The 21889-nt window shown below is 50.2% G+C and overlaps 1 protein-coding gene across 3 annotated transcripts; it reads left to right on the plus strand.

Moving 5' to 3' along the window:
• The first annotated feature begins 617 nt into the window (after positions 1-617).
• FCGR2B (Fc gamma receptor IIb) lies at positions 618-16310 on the plus strand. 3 transcript variants are annotated; one of them, XM_045455392.1, is made up of 8 exons: positions 618-855; positions 5445-5465; positions 7197-7451; positions 10734-10988; positions 11696-11818; positions 13655-13785; positions 15588-15625; positions 15705-16310. In XM_045455392.1, the coding sequence occupies exons 1-8, from the start codon at positions 744-746 to the stop codon at positions 15751-15753; spliced, it is 984 nt and encodes a 327-aa protein (XP_045311348.1). In that variant the 5' UTR covers positions 618-743; the 3' UTR covers positions 15754-16310. The 3 variants fall into 3 exon arrangements, with proteins under 3 accessions (XP_045311348.1, XP_045311349.1, XP_045311350.1); XM_045455393.1 differs by having other exon boundaries at positions 620-855; positions 13655-13702; XM_045455394.1 differs by lacking the exon at positions 13655-13785 and having other exon boundaries at positions 622-855.
• Positions 16311-21889: the final 5579 nt, after the last annotated feature.

Here is a 21889-nt window from a genome sequence, read left to right on the forward strand (position 1 = left end):
GAGGTTCTGAGAAGCTACCTAGCACTCAAAACTAGACTTATCTAGCTCCAAGGCCCGTGCTGCTTCGCCATAGTGACAGGGACAGGGATGGGAATGAGGGTGGCGAAGATAAAGAACCAGGGCACAGCTTGGTGCTCAAAAGATCCCTGTTGAAGGAACGAGCAAAAGAACGCATGTCCAAGGGGAATAAGGGGACGGGGATCATCATCCTGATTCCACCTGACACACCTCTTTGTTCTTTGCTCCACCATCCAGGAGTGAGTCAGGGATTGGATAATGAAGAAAATCGAATGATGGTGGGCGCCTGGGCCTCCAAATGGAACTAGAAGTCAGAGAAGACTGACTCCACATTCTTTTCCACTGCTTTTTCTAAAGACCTGGGAACAGATAGGAGGGTCTGAGCTGAGCTTGGGTGGCCATTCCCCTCTTGCTCCCAGAGGCTGAGCCCGGCTGTGTCCCAAAAGAAGAGGAAGAAGTTGTTTCCCAGTTGCTGAAATTTCTGTGAATTTGGAATTGGGCTGGGCCAGATCCATTCTGGGAAGCTCCGAATCTTCTGGGAGGGAACAGTTGAGAGGAAAAAGGGTGGAAGGGGAGGGGCCTATGGCAAAACAACATTTCTTTTCACTTCCTCTTTGGGACTTCAGAATTGGTCTGTCCTCCCCCGGGGTGGAATCGGTCAGGCCTCGAGAGAAGTCTGGGACTGCCACGCCGGCGCTGCCAGGGCCACCGTGTGCCAGGAATTGATGCAGATCCCTTCAACCCGCCCCCTCCCTGCTGCCCGTAGGGACCGAGCCGAGTGTGTGCCCTGCCCCCCTTTGGGCGACATGCTACTGTGGACAGCTCTGCTCTTCTTGGGTGAGTCTGGGTCCCCAGAGGCAGGTGCACTTTCCTACCTCAGCTGCTGCCACCCTGGTTGGGCAGAGGTCGGGCGAGGATGAGGGGTGGCACGGGAAGCACCTCAAGGAAACGAGGAGGGTGAAGGCCCGCTGATGAAGATCAAGCTCGGACAACCCGGCTGGCCTTGGCAAACAAGAACACTGGCAGTTTTGGTGGTTGTTTTCAGTGTCTTTTGCCCAGGATCCCCGGGGCAGTCAGGTCACTGGTGCTCTGCCACTCACTACACCCGAAAAGTCCAGGGACCTAGATTTGAGTGACTAATGAGTGGCCAGCACGTTTCTCTTCCTTAGAAATTTGTGTTTCCCAGGGACCAGATCTCAGGCGGGAGGGCTAAGGCTGTCTGAGACAAGGGGTAGGGAGGAAGCAATAGCCATTCTCTGTGCCCCTGAAACCACTTCAGGCAGCGGAAGCCTCTTCTGTTCACGTGTCAGATCTCCCTGGGAAGGAGCACAAGAGGGTCTGGGTTATCCAGGGAACAGGGGCTCAGAGAACACCCAACCTGGACAATTCTGGAATCGCCCATCGTAGGACCAGAGAAACCACGCATGCCTCTTTGTACTGCACACACGCGCGGGGCTAGGTCCTGGGTCTGATCGTGGAGAAAGCCGGAGTCCTAGGCCAAGATGGAGAGCCGAAGACTGATGGTGCCGGCTGGGCAGAAGTCGGGGGAGACCAACTAGGGGAGCTCTATTGCCGGGATTGTCTCTCCAAGCTCAACTGCTAGAGTTTCCAGCCTCAGATACGCCTCAGGATGGCCCCAGACCCCGCAAGTCAGGGACTCTGACTGATAATGAAATCTGGGCATCTCTGGGAGCCCTCGGCCCTCAGTGCTGAATGATACTGGGATAGGGGGTGGAGGTGAGAAAGAGAGAGTGTTCCCTCAGGAGCGGGATAAAATGGACTGAAGGGGCATAGCATGTAAAAAGGGCGCTGGGCGGTCTCCTTTTTCACAGGGAGAAGCTCAGGCTTGCAGAGGGGCTATGCTTCTCTGCTGACAGTGCTACTGACGCGCAGGTCACCTGGGCGACACTTGATGTTTTCTCCCGTTTGTCCTTTTGCTAAGTCACCGACGGTTTGGTCCGTTTTTCCCGTTCTTCCTTGGGCCACCACATTTAGGTCTTCGTCACTCGATAACTCAACTTTTAGAACGGCCTCTGACCCCACCTCGAATCTCTTGTCTCCTCTACTCTGAATCCATGCTTGACACTGAGGCCATGACCTCTTCAAGTACAGCCACAGCTGAGTCACGGCACTTCAGAAACGCCTCCAGTGCTGCTCTACTGAATAAAGCCTCCCTTCTTTTTTTTTCTTTGTTTTTTTAATGTGTATTTATTTTTGAGAGAGATAGAGACAGAGCACCCAGCAGGCGAGGGGCAGAGAGAGAGACACACACACACGAATCCGAAGCAGGCCCCAGTCTCTAGGCTGTCAGCACAGCGCCTGACGCGGGGCTCAAACCCACCAACGGTGAGATCATGACCTGAGCCCAAGTCGGACGCCCAACCGACTGAGCCACCCAGGCGCCCCAATAAAGCCCCAATTCTACCCTCTTAACCATGTTCCCATTGCCCCAAGTGGATCTTCCTCTACAGCCAGGCAATGTGTACGTTGCGTTTCCTGCAGAATTTCCGCAGATTCCACAAACTGCCCTGTTGAAACATTAAATACATACTATGTACAGGCCCTGTTCTACGACTTGGGGATCTACCAATGAATAAGACAGCCGGCCTTCCTGACCTAAAGCACGCGGTCTTTGTCTCCCTTACAATGATTCCACCGAGGGTGTGTTCCCTACCATTTGTTGAGTGTGGAATGAATAAATGGCCGATGACTTCCCTCTGCTCTTCTCATCTTTTTCTTGTTTCTCCTCTTCCCCTCCTCGTGGGCTCTACTTCTTTTTCTGACCTCCTGTCCCTCACTGTCCCTCTCGCCAGTCCCACGCTGGTCTTTAGCTCTCACCTCTACGTCAACAGCTTCCAAACCTATCCCTCTTGTTTGCGTCAACTGCAATTGCGTATTTCCACCTGCCGGTTGGACGCCTCCACGTTGACATGCCAGCTCAGAAACAAAGCATATTCAAACTCAACTTAACATCTTTTCCTTACGAATGCACACCTCCTCCTAACACATAGACCTGTGCGAGCGGGAGTAACTTTCTCCTAGCCATCCGCTTACATTACCGTCCCCGGTTCTGCCTCTTAAATTTCTCTCGTGTGTGTATCTTCTTCACTTCCCATTGTCAGTACGACCGTGGCCCCTCTTATTTCCCACCTAGACTCATTCAATAAGCGGTTTCCAGAGCCTTGGCCAATACAATTGATATGGCTACCGCCCTCTTTGAGCTTACATTCTCCTGGGAGATATAAACAACAAGTAAGCAAACACAGAGGCGTAAATATAAATCGGAAAGGGCCGTGAAGATGTAAACAGGAGACTCTTATAAGAAAAATCCTTGTGGGGAAGAAGGGAGGGCGGCCCACTTAAACAGGATGATAGGGAAAGTATTTTCTGAGGAGGTGACCTTGAGCTGAGACTTTGAGCATAGCAAGGATCTAGCCATTGGAAGAGAAAAAGGAAGTAGGATCTAGAGAAGAAGGATGAGCTTACACAAAAGCCCCAAGTGTCAGGAATCTAAAGAGGAGCTCAGTGAGTAGGGGAAGAGGGCCTCAAGATGGGAGGGGAGAGGGGAGCAGAGCCCTCGCCCTGTGTGGCCTCATAAAGGTGTACACTTTATTTCAAGAGCAAAGGAAGGCCCTTGAAGGCTTGCAAGCAGGGGAGTGTTGTTATACGATCTGATACTTTTATTATTATTATTATTTTTTTTATTTTTTTTTTCAACGTTTATTTATTTTTGGGACAGAGAGAGACAGAGCATGAACGGGGGAGGGGCAGAGAGAGAGGGAGACACAGAATCGGAAACAGGCTCCAGGCTCTGAGCCATCAGCCCAGAGCCTGACGCGGGGCTCGAACTCCCGGACCGCGAGATCGTGACCTGGATGAAGTCGGACGCTTAACCGACTGCGCCACCCAGGCGCCCCATTTATTATTATTTTTTTAATGTTTATTTATTTTTGAGAGAGAGAAAGAGAGCACAAGCAGGGGAGGGGCAGAGAGAGAGGGAGACACAGAATCTGAAGTAGGCTCCGGGCTCCGAGCTGTCTGTGGAGAGCCCAGCATGGGGCTTGAACTCATAAACCATAAGATCATGACCTGAGCCTAGCTGGTGGTGACCTAAACCTGCACGGCAGTCACGGGCACGGAGTGAAGCTGACAGACTCCAGGCCTAAGCGGGAAGCAGAATCAACAAGATTCACTGATGTGAAAGGGGGTGGGGGGCTTGGGAGAAGGAGGGGAATAGAGGCGAGTTGCAGTTTCCAGGCTTGGCTAACCGGGTAGATAGTGAAGACGTACACTTTCGCGGGGGAAGAACGGGAGAGAGACGTTAGAGCGAACCGGCAACGGCAGAGTCCCAGCTGCGGCGAACGAAACAGTGAATGGAAGGAGTAGAAACGAGGGTGGCCCACGGGGAAAAAAACATTTTTGAGAAATCTGGCTCTGAAAGGGAGCAGAGCAACGCTTTTAGAATTGCATGTGGGATCAAGCGAGAAGCTTTTTTTTTTTTTTTTTTTTTTCTTTTAATGAAAGATCCTGGGATATGTTTACGTTGACGGTCCAGACCCGGCTGAGAAGGAGAAATTGATGATGCAGAAGAGGATGGGAGTAACAGAGAGAGGGAAATGCTCGCCAGGGTGACAGAGATGACAACACAGCCTGGAGATGGACCAGGGAGAGACGCAGGGAGGCTTTGCCCAGAGAACAGGGAGAAGGGAAGTTGGACAGAGGTGCAGACTGAGCTGGGGGAAGGCGTGAGGTTTCCTACCAGCTTTTGTTTTCTGTGAATTACGGAGGAAGGAGTCGGGCTTTAGGAGAGAAGGGTTCCAAGGCAGAGGGCAGGGAAGTTTTGGCAGCGAGAAAAGATGAGTGTTACTGGGCAGCAGAGCAAATTTACTGGAGAAAATTGTCAGAGGGGCGCCTGGGTGGCTCAGTTGGTTAAGCGCCCTACTTTGGCTCAGGTGGTGATCTCGCGGTTCATGGGGTTCATGGGTTCGAGCCCCGCGTCCGGCTCTGTGCCGACAGCTCAGAGCCTGGAGCCTGCTTCAATTCTGTGTCTCTCTCTCTCTGCCCCTCCCCTGCGCAGGCTCTGTCTCTGTCTCTGTCTCTGTCTCTCTCTCTCAAAAATAAATAAACATGAAAAAAGAAAATTAAAAAAAAAATTTCAGAATGACAGTTCAGTGTCCTTTTGAATATGGTGACCGCAAATTTATAGAAACATCCATCTGCCTGCTTGTGTAGGTGATTTTAGTAACACACAGCTGAACCAGTAAAGACAGGGACAATACAGAGACAGCCAAGGGTAAGGAAGTTAAGGGGATTTGCATAGGGGGCTTTTTTTTTTTTTTTTTTTTTTTTTTTTTTGAGGGGATGCTTTGTAATGATGAATCATCAGATCTAAACTCCAGGCTGATCTTTGCTTTTCTCTCTTACAGGTCCAGTCCTTGGGACACCTGGTAAGTGCTCCCCCCACATCCTCTCCCTCCCCCAGCCACCTTCTCCCTCTACTCCCAGCACCCCATCTGGAGGTGCCCTGAATGCACCAGTAACCCCATACTGAAGTGGAGTCTCCGGGGAGGTGCCCCACCCCCTCCCCTCCTTTCTCTTTCCCCTTCTCCCAGGGAAGCAGGGGAGCCTTGGGGGCATAGGTGGCTTCAGCCCTTCCGGTTCCCTGCTGGTGAGCTGTCACAGATACCGTCACAGAACATAACTCGTCGTCTCTCTCGCACCTTCCTCTCCCCAAGTAAAATCAAGAGCCCAGACAATCTTAGTTTCAGCTGCACACAAAATCCCATCATCTGCCTGGGATGTCTCCGTGTGTTGATAAATTTTCCACTTTGGGTGTATCTGAGGGCTTCGGGGCCTGTTTCCCTGGATAGAAATAGGAGGAGAGACCCCTGGGTGCGGCTTGCTGAAGCAAACTCTGCAACAGAGAAACTCTGGCCTTCTTTCTCTCTGCCACTAAGCTCCCCAGGTCCCAGGCCCCCCAGGGGGGGAGGCGGAGGTTCTCCCTGGGGCACTGAACCCAGGATCCCTAGACTGCCCCCCCCACCCCAGCCTTTCTCTCTCTTTCTTTATCCTTTCGAGGCCACAGAGCCTCCACTGTACTTGGGTGAGGATAGGTCTAGTCTAAGGGATAAAGATTGACATCAGGTCAGAACGGAAACCTGATGTCTGCCTCATGCCTGACACTTTCACCAGATGCTCCCACGGTCTTCATCCAGCCCTGCAGAGAGTTTATCCACAGTGTTCACATGCCTCAGGTTACAGGGGAGGAAAGTGAGTTCCAAAAGGGCATGCATGTGTAGTGTGTGTGTGTGTGTGTGTGTGTGTGTGTATGTGTGAAAGAGAGAGAGAGAGGAAGGAAGGAAGGAAGGAAGGAAGGAAGGAAGGAAGAAGGAAGGAAGAGAAAAGAAAGAAAGAAACAAAGAAGAGAAAGAAAGAGAAGAAAGAAAGAGAGGAAGGAAAGAAAGAAAGTGAGGATAGAAAGAAAGAGAGAAAAGGAAGAAAGAAAGAAAGAAAAGAAGGAAAGAAAGACAGAAAGAAAAGAAGGAAAGAAAAAGGAAAGAAAGAAAGGAAAGAAAGACAGAATGAAAAGAAAGAGGGAAGAAAGAGAGAGGAAAGGAAGAAAGAAAGAAAGAAAGAGAGGAAAGAAAGAAAGAAAAGAAGGAAAGAAAGAAAGAGAGGAAAGAAACAGAGAAAGAAAGAAAAGAAGGAAAGAAAGAGGAAAGAAAGGAAAGAAAGACAGAAAAGAAAGAGGAAAGAAAGAAAAAGAAAGAAAGAAGAGAGGAAAGGAAGAAAGAGGAAAGAAAAAGAAAAGAAAGAGGGAAGAAAGAAAGAAAGAAAGAAAGAAAGAAAGAAAGATCTGCTTCCGATGGCCCCCGGTGAGATATACTTCCAGAATGTTTGCCTTGCCCCTTCTCCCTTTCTCTTACCTCTTGCCCTGTCTTTCTGAGGAACGGCGACACTCTCTGAGGGGACCTGGCTTCCGAGGGGACCTGGCTTCCCAGGGGCCCCTGCGGTGGGGTGTACGAGTAAAAGGAGCTGCCTACATTTGCAGAACGGTTCTGGGCCGGGTTCCACGCTTGATGTCCCCAGCGGGACCTCAGGTGCTGGAAATTCGGGGCCCGCTTAGGCTCTTGGGGCCCCTTTTCCTCATGCTTCCCCTTCTCTCTGCCCCGGAGCAGGTCTCCCGAAGGCTGTGGTGGACCTGGAGCCCCCGTGGATCCTCGTGCTCCGGGAGGACGATGTGACTCTGAAGTGCCAGGGGGCCCACACAGCCGGGGACCACTCCATCCGGTGGTTCCATAATGGGAGCTCCATCCCCACGCAGGTCCGGCCCAACTACAGCTTTAAGGCCACCGAGAAGGATAGAGGGGAGTACGCGTGCCAGACGGACCAGACCAGCCTCAGTGACCCCGTGTATCTGGATGTGTTTTCCGGTCAGTGGAGGAAGGCCCCGGGGACAGTCCGGGAGGGCAAGGAGAGACGGAATCTGCTTACAGAGGTTTTTTAGGGAAGCGAGGTGGCCTGTTTACTGGGAAGCATCGCCAGTGAGCTGTTTGAAGTTGTTTTCTCCACTTGTTTCCTTTTTCACCCACCCCCTTTGCTCGGTGTGTGTTCCTAAGAGATTCCTGATTGAGCGAGAACCTTACGAGGGCTACGAACAAGCAGCCCCGGGGTGTGAGAGAAGCAGAAGGAAATTCTGACGGCATAGAAACCCATTTTTGTAGTAGTCACGGCATAGAAACCCATTTTTGTAGTAGTCACGGAGCACAGACGGACCACAGCTGAGTCCCTGGCCTGGACATCACCAGCCGTGTAAACACCAAGCTACGGTCTGCCCTCGGGCCTGTTTCCTCATCTGCTCCTGGGGGCTAATTATGCCTCCTTCCCCAGGTCCTGGTGGTACCAGCATTTCCCTGCCCCCTGCCCTCCAGGCAACTTGACCTGAAAGTTGTGTTTTAACTATCTTTGCATTTCCAGCCCCTGAGGAGGGCAGGCCTTTAAGGATGTTTGCTAAACAGAGGACCGGCTATACAAAGCTCCGGGCAAAACAGTAGTTTCTCCCTGAAGAAAAGCCACCAGGCAATTGAGATGCATACCCGTGACTGTTACTCTTCCTGTCGTCCCTTTCCCTCACCTGATTCCCGAATTTTCCTCAAAAGCAAGGGGCCTGCTGCCCACCCCACCCCCATGGCCCACTCTCAGCCCAGCAGGAAGTGACAGGCCTGGAGGGAAAGCTCTGAGGACCGGCAGGGCCTTGACCTGTGTGTCCCTGTCCTTCCAGGAAGGGAAGGAGGTGAGAGCGTCCCCCTCAACCAAGCCCCCCCAGCCGCCCCCCCCCCCCCAGAGTGCATCCGCAGCCAGCCATTGAAGCAGGGAGGGGCTGTGTGCGCCTTCTCTGCGAGGCTTCCAGAAGATTGCAGAGGACTTTCGTTCCCAGATTGACAGAAAGGCCCTTGGATTACCCGAAGAACATATGGGGGCCGCGAACACGAAACTGGGCCCTGCTCTCAAGATCTGCCCCAAGACCCATGGGCTCAAGGAGACCTCAGGTGGCCCGCTCGCAACCCAGCCTGAGGCGGACACTCCCCAGTATTCAGGTCCAAACCCGGTACGAGCACAGACTTTGCAGGGAAGGAAGGGCCAGTCACCTAGACAGGGAAGAGATGTCCATGAATCGGTTGCTGGGGCCACGTGGCAGCAGCTGTGGCTTTTTCTCTGGGCTCTACTTTATTATTATTACTTTTTTAAGTTTATTTATTTTGAGAGAGAGAGAGAGAGAGAGAGAAACAGAGCACGTGAGCAGGAGAGGGGCAGAGAGAGACGTGGTAGGGAGAGAATCCCAAGCCGGTTCTGAGCTGTCAGCGCAGAACCTGACTCGACGCGGGGCAGGATCCCACAAACCGCGAGACGGTGACCTGAGCTGAAACCAAGAATCGGATGCTCCACAGACTGAGCCACCCGGGTGCCCCTCTACTTTAGTTTTTAAAAGCTTGACAGTTTCAGCATTCCTGCCTACCCTCGTCCCATCTTCTGAAAGAGGCAGTCAGTCCAGGGGACCAGGGCCGCTTGGCCTCACCCTGGAGTGTAGTGTCCAGCCAGGGTCCCCGTTCTCCGAGAGGAGGAATCTGCAGAAGGGAAAGGGGAGGAAGTGGGTGGAACGTGTCTCCCCAGCAGGAGGGGTAGGCTTTTCTAGCTGGTGGGACCCAAGTAGCAGGATCTGGTGTCATCCTCTGCGCCCCGATTTCCCGCTGTAGCTGGGGCAACCCCTGGGTACTGAGTATCTCTTCCTGTAAGCGCGGCAGGGTCACCAGCCAGTGTAGAGACTTGGTTGGCCTCATTCTGGTTGGGGCCAGCCCGCGCCTGGCTGTTGTCACTCTTCCCGCCCCCTCCACCCCCCCTCCACCCCTACCTCCCTCTAATTCTGCTCTCGTCTTCCACCTCTCTTTCCAATTCGTGCTCAGCTCTGTCCTCCGGCTTTAGAGAAAAGGAGTGGGGTGCCTGGTGGCTCAGTTGGTTAAGCGTCCGACTTCGGCTCAGGTCATGATCTTCGTGGGTTCAAGCCCCGCGTCGGCCTCTGTGCTGACAGCTTGGAGCCTGGAGCCTGCTTGGGATTCTGTGTCTCCGTCTCCCTCTGCCCCTCCCCTGCTCATGCTCTGTCTCTTTCTTTCTCTGTCTCCCTCTCAAAAATAAAAATTAAAGAAAAGAAAAGAAAAGAAATGAAAAGAAAAGAAAAGAAAAGACAAAAGAAAAGAAAAGGAATACCTGGGCTGAGGTCAGGAGTACAAATATCCCTCATAGGCTCTGTTCCCTATACAACAAAATTACTAAATATTTTTTTCTTCCTCGGTAAAAGGATGAAAATTGGGGGGGAAGGGGTACGCAGCAGGCTAGTGCCCCGCCCATGACACTGCTGCCTTCAGGCAAAGACCCCGCTGAAGTAAAACTCCACGTTACCAACATACGTCAAATAAACTAATATTTGTTTCACGTCCATGATTTCGTACTCTCCCGGAAGATGCATGCCGCTGCCGTGTCCCCTCACATGTTACCTCCTAGGTCAGACTGGATCTCTCCCATCGCTCCCCCAAGGAAGGGACCGCATCCTGGGGTCTTTTTTTTGGTGTTTTGTTTTTTCTTTTTTTAATGTTTATTTATTTTGAGAGAGAGAGAGAGACAGAGCGTGAGCAGGAAAGGGGCAGAGAGAGAGGGAGACACAGACTCTGAAGCAGGCTCCAGGCTCTGAGCTGTCAGCACAGAGCCCGACGCGGGGCTCAAACTCACAGACTGTGGGATCATGACCTGAGCCGCAGTCGACAGCTTACTTGACTGAGCCACCCAGGCACCCCCCCCCCTTTTTAGGTGCGGTCTCTTGTATCCTTCTCACAAGGGCCTCCTGGGCAGGACGGGGCTGTAGCTGCCCTCTCTCAGGACAGGAAAGAGAAGACGGGCGTATCCTGAACACCTACTACGTGCCAGAAACTATTGTAGATGCGTGGTATTACGTCATCCATTTTCACAGCTGAAGAATCCACGGCCCAGAAGAGGCCCAAGATTGCCGAGCTCCCTAATAATGGAGCCAGCTTTGGAGACCAGGGCCGCTGGATTGCAATCTCAAGCTCTTCCCTCCACACACTGTGTCCCACCAGTAAGGACAGGGTGGGTCTCAGAGTTGAGTCAAGACCTGCTGGGTCCTGGGGTCCCTTTGTGTCTTTCAGACTGGCTGGTGCTCCAGACCCCTAGCCTGGTGTTCCAGAAGGGGGAGCCCATCGTGCTGAGGTGCCACAGCTGGAAGAACAAGCCTCTGTACAAGATCACGTTCTTCCAGAATGGAAAATCCAAGCAGTTTTCCCCCATGAATTCCACCTTCTCCATCCCACGGGCAAACCTCAGTCACAGCGGCGAGTACTATTGCACAGGACTGATAGGGAAGAGTCTGCAGGCGTCACAGCCCGTGGCCATCACCGTCCAAGGTGGGAACCCCATCAGGATGGAGAGAGGACTGGGGGCTGGACAGTTATGGCCGAGGTCCTACGGGCCTACTTGGAGGCCTGAGAAATGCCACAGCTGAAACAGTTGAGCGCTGAGGCAAAAGGGGGAGGAACGGGGCAGGGGGCTTGATAAATATTGGCCAAGGGGCAGCAGTAGGGGCTACGGGTTCAGAGCCTCAGCCTCAGGTCCCAGCTGAAAAGGCTGCGTGCCGCTGAAAATGCAGGCCCCTACTAAGGACAGCAATGGCACAGAGCTCCCTCATTGGTGCAGAGGTTCCTTGAGCTGCTGGACGTCCCCAAGAACTGAGGGTTTCGGTTCTTCTTAGTTCTCGCGCCACGTACATTGGCTCGCTCCCCAAGGCATGGCGTGTCCCCGACAGTTCAAGGTCTTGCTGGGTCCAGTGGTGGTGCATTCCACCAAGGAAGGCTTCAGGCCCCCCTCCCTTCTCTCCCTGAAGCTGACAGGAGCCCTTCCCTCTGCCCCCACACAAGCTCTCGTGTGCCTCTAGGAGGCACCTGGTGTGGGGGAGGCACACATCCAGCCACAGCAACCCCACTCAGGGGAGGTGGGGGAGGAAGTGAGTGTAGCATCTGCAAGGGACCCAGACACAAAGCAGCTCCCAGGGAGAAGCACTGAGCACTGTGGGAGGTGGGAGAGTACCGCCTGTCCTGAAGCCTCTCCTCTTCAGGGTCCAGTTGGAGCGACTCCTCAGTGACGGTGATGATTGCGGTCGCGGTCGCTGGCATTGCTGCCGTGGCCATCCTTGCTGCCGTTGTGGCCTGGTTCCGCCACAGGCAAAAGCAGACTTCAGGTTTGTGGCTTCTCTTGGTTCCTCTTGTTATCAGTTCCTACTTGGCCAACGCCCTAACCCCAAACATTTCCAGAACCCTTCTCTTGGGGCTAAGAGAATCCTTATAATTCAGACATAGCCCCTTGTTTTGTTTTGTTTTTGTTTTTAGTTTATTTATTTATTTTGAGAGAGGGGGGGGGCAGAGAGAGAGGGAGAGAGAGGATCCCAAGCAGGCCCCTTGCTGTCAGTGCAGAGCCCAATGTGGAGCTCGATCCCACGAACCGTGAGATCATGATGAGTGCTGAAATCAAGAGTCAGATGCTTAACCTCCTGAGCCACCCAGGTGCCCCCACAACCCACGTTTTATTCATTCATTCATTCATTCATTCATTCATTCATTCATTCAACAAGGCTCGAACAAACTTGTGTATGTGCACAGCACTGTGTTGGCAGTGGAGGCTAAGTCCGAGCTCCGCTCTCAAGGAGCTCACGGTGCAGTGGGAACGACAGATGTGGGAACGGCAGAAGTCCCAGTAAATCGTTATAACTGGGTGGGATGACAGCAATGGTAGAGAGTTGCAAAGGCTATGGGGTCAGAGGACACGAGAGCCCACACGAGGCAGCACGCGGTGAGCCATCAGAGAAGCTTTTTCGCGACGCTGTGGTGCCAGACCACCCGAGTTTAGATCTCGGCTCCACGGCTCCCCCGCTTTGTGAGCTTGGGTGAGTTATTCACCATCTCTGGGCCTCCGTGTCTTCATCTGGAAAGTGAGGACGCTAATCGGACCCACCTCGCAGGATTGTAGGAGGATAAACGAGGCTGAGCTCTCACGACAGTGCCGAGTACCTAGCAAACAGCACGCAAGTAAGAGCTGTTGTCATTATGGAGGAGGCCGTACGTGAGGGGAGCAGTTAGCCAGGCCAAGTGGGCCGGAAGAGCATTCTAGACATGGAAATGGGGAACCCTGCAGCTGGTCTGGGACTTGAGGGAAGGGCAAGGAGGGCGCTGGAGGCAGTTGGAGGCATTGAGGCCATGAATTGCAAGGCACGAAGGAAGGAGGCGTGAGTCAGGCAGGCAAATGGACAAGGGCCGGGTCACGCAGACCGCGGAGGCCACATTAAAGAACGAAACTGTGTTCCAAAGAGGACGGCCAGACCACAGGAGGGAAGTAACCGTAACTCCTCGCTCACTTCCCCTCTGCACCACCCAGCACAGTTTGCCAGGCAGCCTTCCGTTCACTGATGGGCGCGCTGAAGATTCTGGGCCCTTGGAAACCAGTTCCTTCCCGCTTAGCACTAACGCAAAGGAGCTGAGAGAGGAGGGCAGGTGCCATAGAGATCTAATAGGCAAATCGTCGCTGTTCCTCACGTGGAAAAGCCGGCTTGCTGGAGAGGAAGTCGGAAGACACCCAGGGGAGGAAGGCGGAAAATGACTCAGAGCCATCGAGAGGAGGAAAGACTGTTACTAATACCTCGCAAAGCACTTTGCAAGCCTGCACCTCAGTCACTGATGACAAGCAAAGGCGGAGATGCAGAGAGAGAGACACTGAGTGGAAGAAAGTAGTGCTTTTTTAAAAGGGAGAACGAGCCTGAGAAAGATGCCTCGGAGGGGCCTTTCTGGCGGTCCCAGGAGACGCCACGGTTAACCCAAGCGCCCAGCCTGTCTCTCTGGACCAGCCCTTTAACAGGCAGGGCCTGGGCAGGAGAGCCAGGGCGTGGGGAGGAGTCTCTGTGGGGGAGGGGCCTGTGTTGGTTCTAATCCATTCCTGCCCTGGGTCCTTGTCCCAGGACTCAGGCCCCAGCCCACAGTCCTACTAACCTTCTATGTACACCCCCCCTCCCCCATGGCTCTCCTAGGATACCCTGAGCACAGGGAAATGGGAGAGACCCTCCCTGAGGAACCAGGTGAGTGCAGCTCCCCGCCTGGGGGCCTGAGGTGCCCTGCCTGGGGCTGCCAGGTGGATTGGAGTCAGCAGGAAGCGGCTTGTGTGAGTTCAGCTGGGAGCGCAGGAGAGGGAGGGGGCGGTGGGAGGAGGACAGGGGCTCAAATCGCTTGGTCAGTTCTGAGACTAACTCCTGGGCCTCAAGAGGACCTCACTGGGGATGAGGGGCAGAAGACCACCTGTCCCAGATAGAGAGGGGAGGGCCGTGTCCGAATTTTGGAGCCAGGAACGCTGGGAACGTTTCCAGAGCAGGAAGTAAGAGATATCTGGGCCTCTCTGTGGGGGTTGGCCAAGCTGGCACGGGACAGAGGTTAGAAATGGTAAGACTGAGACAAACAGGATGGAGAGGAAAGGAGGGGGAGACCTAGGGAATACTCCCAGGACATGGTGAGGAGTCTCTGGGAGTGATGGGGTAAGGGTGGGGCATCAGGAGGAGATCTGGGCTTGAGAAAGTTCTAGAGGACTGGGTGCGTTCATCAGTGAGCTTCCTTTGTGGGCAAAGCTTGGTTCTGATGCCCACTTGAGTAAGTTTATTAAACATGGACGTGGTCCTAGCTCTGTCATCATCATCAGGTGGAATCTTGAATGTTCCCCACCATGGGGGTGCAGGGACCTCCCTGAGGACAGGAGTGGAGTGGCCTGGATGACCTCGAAGCCCTTCCAGGCCTGACACTCTGAGAGTCAGTGACCATTCAACCCCCGGCTGAGGTAGGAACAGGAGTATTCCAGGCGACCTCCTGACTGTAGTTTAGCTGGAGCACGAGGGAACCCAAGACATTCTCGAGGGGCTCCCCAGCAGCAGCAAGAGAAGAACAGGAGGCCCTCGAGGACTCTGGGTCAGACGGCAGGAGTGTGACTCAGAAAAGAACCAACAGATTCGAGAGCTTGAGCAAAATGGCGTTCGTCCTGCTGTGCTTTGAGCAAGGCCCTTGCGTTCTTGGCCAGGTCACGCGGGGACACGGGGCCTGAGCCCACACCAGGCCAAAGCAGATGTAGAATAAAGCCCCAGCACAACTGGGACAGCCACCTGGAGGTTTGGCTCTGTCCATACTGGCATAAATATATTCCATAAGTATTTATTTCACAGCCAGGCACTGGGGCTGGTTGTTTCCCATCAGCTGGCGAGGTTGCTGGGAATATTGAGAAATGTATTGGAAGGAGAATTGGGGAAGAGGTTTGCCCCAGAATTTGCAGCATGGCGAACAGAGACTCTTTGTGTTCAGAGGGGGAGTGGAGACACTAAACGTATTGTCCCAGACCCTCCAGCCCCTTCCTGAGGAATGCTGCTTCGCAGATACTGAGGCTACTTCCCGCCCTGGCGAAGTGAGCTTTTTGGCAAAACACATGTGGGAATTTGGTGTGTTTTAGCTATTTACCAGGGAGCCCACTGGCCTGATTTGCTTGCTTCCCTCTTTCCGTCCCTCGCTCCCACCGTTGTGCTTTCTTTCCTTTTAACGTCAGGGAGCATCACCTTCTTCTGAGAGTTCCCAGCAGGATGCCCAGACGCCCCCCACCCCCACCCCCGGTCTCCTGGGGTTGGCAAAAATCTGGTCTTGACTTCCCTGTGATACTGAACAGCTCCCAGCTCTTCCCTGGTTCTCAGATCCCCCAAGCTGGCTAGTTTGCTTCTAGGAAAAGTCAGCCACTCTCTGAAACGCACGCAGCACAGACTGCCTGCTTCTGCCAGCTTGGCCAGGGTGGGGAGCCTGGGTGGTGAACGGAGCTCTTGGCCTACAGGTCCTTCTTGCAGGTCTGGTTCGGGCTTTGTCTTTGCAGCCTCTGCGGCAGTGTGGTAGGTCCTCTTCTGCAACAGTGCCCTGGCTGATCTCTGTTCTTGTTGCCCACAGCCAATCTCACGGATGCTGAAGATGCAGCCAAAGTTGAGGTGAGCCGTCCCAGCCATCTCCTTCTCCCCCCTCTTCTGCTGCCTCCATCCCTGTGACTCTCCTTTCTGCTTTCTCTAGGCTGAGAATGCCATCACCTATTCACTTCTCTTGCACCCGGAAGTCATAGAGGACGAAGCAGAGGACCGGGATTACCAGAACCACATTTAATCTCCATTGTCTTGCCTGAGACCGGGGGAGGAGAATCAAAGGGGCCAGAATCAGAGAATCAGAATTCTTGCCTGACCTGAACTCCCCTTGGGGAGGACAAGAGGATGCTGCGGTTCCAAAGAAGGAGAAGGACTCTTCCAGAGCGACCTGTGTGAATCCTGAAGCTCCCTGTCCTCAAAGACAATACGGCCCCAGACAACTGACTGTAGTGAGTCCTTCTGCGTCTCTGTCCTTCTCACCATCGAGACTCTTCTGCATACATCCACACAGCAGATAAAAAATTACATTTATTAAGAGATTGTAGCAACATGGGAAATATTTATGTCACAGGGCACATGAGAAACATTATGGAAGTATGTACAATTTCAGAAATGATGAAACAGACTAACATTGGCCAACACATTAAAAGTGGTTGTTTCAGGGTCATGGCGTTAATTATGGGTGCTTTCCATTTTCCTTCCTTATTTTTCTACACGGACCCTGTGTTCCTTTTATAATAAAATACTATAAAAACAACTTTCCCTTTACCTTTTAAAGGCCGTATTGGTTGGAGTGTAGACAGGTCTATTTCTTTCCAGCGATACAAATCTTGGGCAGGTGGTGATGGGTAGGAGGTGGAGGAGAGGGAAGATTTGGAGTATAGGGTGAGTGTCCCACTTAAAACTGACTACTCTTGGGGCACCTGGGTGGCTCAGTCGGTTGAGCGTCCGACTTCGGCTCAGGTCATGATCTCACGGCTCGTGAGTTCGAGCCCCGCGTCGGGCTCTGTGCTGACAGCTCGGAGTCTGGAACCTGCTTCTGATTCTGTGTCTTAACCCACTTGCATTCTGTCTCTGTCTCTCTCAAAAATAAATAAACATTAAAAAAATAAATAAAAAAAAAACTGACTACTGTCAGCAAACACGTCTTCTGGTTTCCATGTCTTCTTTCTTTTCCTCCGATGGCAAAGAAAACAATCGCTTTGTTTTGTAACACTTGTTCTCAGGAAGCCAAGCTTCAGATGAATCCTCAGGAGAGATTGCTGACTTCCTGCTGCGGAGGTCCTCCTATATTTACCAGCAGGACGTGACCCTCTCAGAGAAGCCATCCTGGCAGGTTCGAAACACGCCTGACAGCTCCCCTGAGGGTTTGGTGGGTGCCCTTGGAGCGGCCTCATTTTCCTGGGACGTTAACACAGCCTCCTTGAACAGCATCCTTGCATTTGGGATTTAGCGGCTTCCTTCTCTGTATAGTTTCCATAGCTTTCTAGGATACATTTTATAGTCCCACAGTCAGATTTCACACGCACATAGTGTTATAATAATAAGGAATAGTAATGCAATAACCTAATTGCTAGGTTATTGAGGGCTTACTTTATGCCAGACTAGGTGCTTTAGAATTAGAGAGTTTCAGAGTATTAGCCATTCACATTTCTTCTTCCTGTTCACATGCTCATTTTTATGGGAATAATGTATATCTATTTATAAATTTCCTGGTAGCAACTTGTTTCCAAAAGGAAATCAAGATTTCTATGTAAATTATTTTACTACACTAATATTCTTTGCATAAAATTAAAATACAGGTAAGCAAAAGAGATCATTAAAATCACCTATACGCCTAGTAACCGGAAACAGTCAATGCCGACATTCAAAGGGTGCCAATCCGTGTTCCCATCTGTAGCAATTTTAAAAATCGGATCACATCGTATTTTCACATGTGCATAAGTGCACGTAGACAGAAATTCATGCTCACTGTAAGTACGTAGCTCAAATAATACAGGAATATATCAGGTAAAAGCAAATGCTCCCTTTAATCATCCCCATATCGTTCCCCTTTCTGTGGGTAACTGCTCTTGAACATGTGTGTATTTCTGAATTGTTTGGTATGCATCTAACACATATTTACGGTCTTTTTAAGACCGGAAGTGGGACCATATTTTACAAATGCTTATGCAGCTGGTTTATTTCGATTGACCGCATATTATGGAGTTCTTTCCATGGAACTTTTTTTCTTTTTAAGGGTTATATAGTGTTCCACAGTGCAAGTACTATACCACATTTTGTTTAGCCAACACATTAACTGTTACCAATTTTTCATTGTTACATACAATGCCGCAATAAACAATGCTTTGGGGGGGATATTTTTGACTGCACGTGTGACTGTTTCTGAAGGATAAAGTCCTAAATGTAGGTAGCATCATTGGCTCAAAGATACTTTCGTATTGTCCCTAAGAAAGCAGCCTCCGTGCCCCACCCACCCCATCCCCCGGAGTACATTAGGGTGCCCAATTCCTGACACCCTTGTCCATGGTGGGCATTTAAAATTTTACATTTGTGCCAATCTGATTATAATGGACTATGTTACTGTTCCCGACCCAGCATGAATTTCCCCCCAATTTTCGTAACAGACTGATTTTGCTTTGGCACGATTCTGCTGCCTCTGTCAGTCCATGTGGGTAGGTAGGCTCACTGTATACCTATCGGATCCCAGAGGACAGCATGCACCCCAGCGGGTCGAGCAGGTGCTGTCTCCCTGGAAGTTAAATTCTAGAGATTACGGGTGCCTGGGTGGCTCAGTCGGTGAAGCACCCGACTTTGGCTCAGGGCATGATCTCACGGTTTGTGGGTTTGAGCCCCTCGTTGGGCTCTGTGCTGATAGCTTAGAGCTTGGAGACTGCTTGGGATTCTCTCTCTCTCTCTTTCTCTCAAAAATAAATAAACATCAAAAAAAAATTAAATCTGGAACAGATTAGACCATGACGGAAGGCAGGTGAGGTTCATTCATCCCAGTGATGCTGCCTGGATGAGACCAACTTCCTACATCCTCGAACCTGCCCTGTTTCTTGTACTTTCTAAGGTCAGTCATCTTCCCCTTAGGATAGGCAATTTAGGTTTGATAGATTTCTCCTATAATATCACATGGACTCGATACCCTTTTTTGGGATACATCTTTGACAAACTTTTGTTCCCTGTTATTATTGGTCTCATCAGGCTTTTCTATCTCTTTTGGAGTCAAGTTTGAAGAATCATCCATTTTACTGGTATGCGCTGTACACATTTTCTTCTATTTTTTGGTAATAATTTATGTGTCTGTCCACATAAATCGTGCCCCCTCTCATACCTCGCTTTGGAGCTCTCTTTCTTTTATCAGCAAGATGATTTCAGCTGGAAATAACAGGAAAGCATGATTCAAATTGGCTTAAACAGTGAGGAAATGTATTATCTCACACAACAAAAAGTCTAGAGACAGGATGTCTCCAGTACATCAGGACTCTGGACCCAGTTTTCTGCAATTCTCTGGGCATGGCCCTTGGGCTAGCAGCAAGATGATTCTAGCAGCTCCGAGCATCAGACCCGAAATATAGAGAAAGAAAGGGACCAAGTACCTCTTCTACATGTCTCTTTCTTGAGTGTCGAAACTTTCTCCAGCGATCTTGCCATATCATATTGGTCAGGACGGGGTAACCTGCCCATTTCTAAGTCAATCACTAGAAAGGGGAATGAGATTGGCCACCATAACTTCCTCAGCTTACCCATTCTGAGGTGGAATGACTGTTGGGGAGGCAACCCCCTTGACCACTCTATCTGTTTTAATCAGACTTGCCAAAGGTTTGTCTGTCTTCTTAGTCCTGTCATAGATTTTGTCTTATTGATCAGGTCTTTGCCTTTTATTTCCTCATGCATTATTTCCTTCCTCCACTTTAGATTTACCTCATTATTCATTTATTTCTCTTTTTTTTTTAATGTCTATTTGTTTTTCAGAGAGAGAGAGAGAGAGAGAGAGAGAGAGAGAGAGAGAAGTTCAGGGGCGGGGGTGGGGGGGCAAGGGAATCTCAAGCAACCCCTGTGCTGACAGCAGAGAGCTCGATTCAGGGTTCCAACTCACAAATGAAGTCATGACCTGAGCTGAAGTCAGATGTTTAACCTACTGAGCCACCCCGGTGCCCCTAAGCTTGTTTTTACACAAACTCACAAAGGCTATCACTTTTCCTCTTATTGTTATCTTGGCCACATTCATTAGACTTTTGTATGTATTCCTGTCTTTGTTCCTTATTTCTAAATAATCTATAACTTCAGTTTCACTCCCTTCTTAACTCACGGTTGATATAGAAGCCTGTTTTATTTTCTTTGTGGTTTTCTTTCCAAGAGGAATAAGCATTATCTCCTTTGTTGTTATTTTCCACTTTCGCTGCACAGTGATGTGGCCTATGTGATTTTTTTCCCATGGAAATATCTTTAAATGTATGTGGGAAGACAACGCTTTCTTTCATCTTTATTTATTTTCTATTTTTTCTTTTTTGCTTTCTTTCATTTTTAAATGATTTTTTTTTTAGTTAAAGGAACACACACACGATTTGAATTGTATAATAGAATTGCAACGCATGTAAGAAGATAGCTGTTTATTGGCCCTTTCCTCACACCCCTCAGCCCTGTTCCCCAGAGGCAATTAAATAATAATAATTTTCAACAATTTTAGCTATGTCTTCTGTTACTTTACCTCGGTATGTAATATGCTGCTATTTCTTGATTTTTTTCAACATTAGATATTATCCATTTGAACTCCTACCATAGAATATGAAGATTGCTCTTAATCATACCATCATTAGTAACTTCCCTCTTTCCTTAGCCACCGCTCCAGTGCAGCTTTATCACAATTTATGGCTGCTGCTCGTTACTGAGACACACAGTGTTCGCTGATTACGTTTCCTTTCCCGAACAATCTTTTCCTCTCTAGAGATAATAGCTGCTTCATTTTTGTCATTTGGTTAGTTTTCTATGTGCCTATTATTAGCTTTCCCCCAAAGTTTTTTTTTTTTTTTTAATTTTTTTTTTTTCAACGTTTATTTATTTTTGGGACAGAGAGAGACAGAGCATGAACGGGGGAGGGGCAGAGAGAGAGGGAGACACAGAATCGGAAACAGGCTCCAGGCTCTGAGCCATCAGCCCATAGCCCGACGCTGGGCTCGAACTCCCGGACCGCGAGATCGTGACCTGGCTGAAGTCGGACGCTTAACCGACTGCGCCACCCAGGCGCCCCCTTTTTTTTTTTTTTTTTTTTTTTTTTAATTTCCCCCAAAGTTTTGAAAAACATTCTGAAGCCACTTAATACTATTTCCCACATGGGTAAAAGCACCAAGAAGTTTTTCGGTTTCTTTTTCTTATTTATTTATTTATTTATTTGATTTTCATCAGCAAAAAGTGTCCCCTGAGATCCACGGGTCTTTGGCACTAATTTGGATTGTCTCATCTCTAGGCCCCCTGCCATGCTGCTGTCCTGGGACTTCCCTGCATCTGTCTTTTGTGTTAAACCTCTTTTTTTCCTGAATCTTACTTATGTCTTCCTTTTTCTTTTTTTTTTTTTTTTCATTTACTTCCTTGCTTGGCTGAAGCACCTTCGCCAGGGCAAAGAAAAAGAGCGTCTGGGTGGTATGCCAGGTGCCAATGATGCCCCAGCTGTCCACCTATTGAGCTCACCTGAGTTCATCTGCGCTTGCTAGTGGGTTGAATTTCTCTTGAGCGTTTAACTTCGGTGGGGGAAAAATTAGTCTCCTGGAAACACCCACCCCTCCTTGGATGGAAGAGAGGCTCTAAGTGTCTAATTTCTCTTTGTGTAGACTTTCCAGCTAGCCTTTTCTTTTCTTCTTTTTTTTTTTTAATTTTTTTTTTAACGTTTTATTTATTTTTGAGACAGGGAGAGACAGAGCATGAACGGCGGAGGGTCAGAGAGAGGGAGACACAGAATCTGAAACAGGCTCCAGGCTCTGAGCTGTCAGCACAGAGCCCGACGCGGGGCTCGAACTCACTGACTGCGAGATCACGACCTGAGCTGAAGTCGGCCGCTTAACCGACTGAGCCACCCAGGTGCCCCTAGCCTTTTATTTTCAAAATCATTCCTGATCTATATATTGTGTTGTACCTAATTCGTCCTATTCCTGAACCTTTCAGGAAAATCATCTTGCTTCTCATTGGTATTTTCCTCATTAGGGAAATAAACTCGATTCCCTATAACCCAATTTTCTATAACAACAGGACCAAGATTAGTGGTCATCACTTTACTTCATAGATATTAAACAAAATATTGTTGTTTAATGGTTGAATATTAGAGATATCTTCATA

The sequence above is a fragment of the Leopardus geoffroyi genome, chromosome C3, assembly GCF_018350155.1.
Source record: "Leopardus geoffroyi isolate Oge1 chromosome C3, O.geoffroyi_Oge1_pat1.0, whole genome shotgun sequence".
NCBI lineage: Eukaryota > Metazoa > Chordata > Mammalia > Carnivora > Felidae > Leopardus > Leopardus geoffroyi.

Bases quoted from the DNA above. Each gene is read 5' to 3' on its own strand.
- FCGR2B (XM_045455392.1), top strand. From the start codon at position 744: ATGCAGATCCCTTCAACCCGCCCCCTCCCTGCTGCCCGTAGGGACCGA. The intron at 5,466-7,196 runs GTAAGTGCTCCC...GCCCCGGAGCAG, and splicing joins TCCAGTCCTTGGGACACCTG to GTCTCCCGAAGGCTGTGGTG. The intron at 13,786-15,587 runs GTGAGTTCAGCT...TGTTGCCCACAG, and splicing joins GTCAGCAGGAAGCGGCTTGT to CCAATCTCACGGATGCTGAA.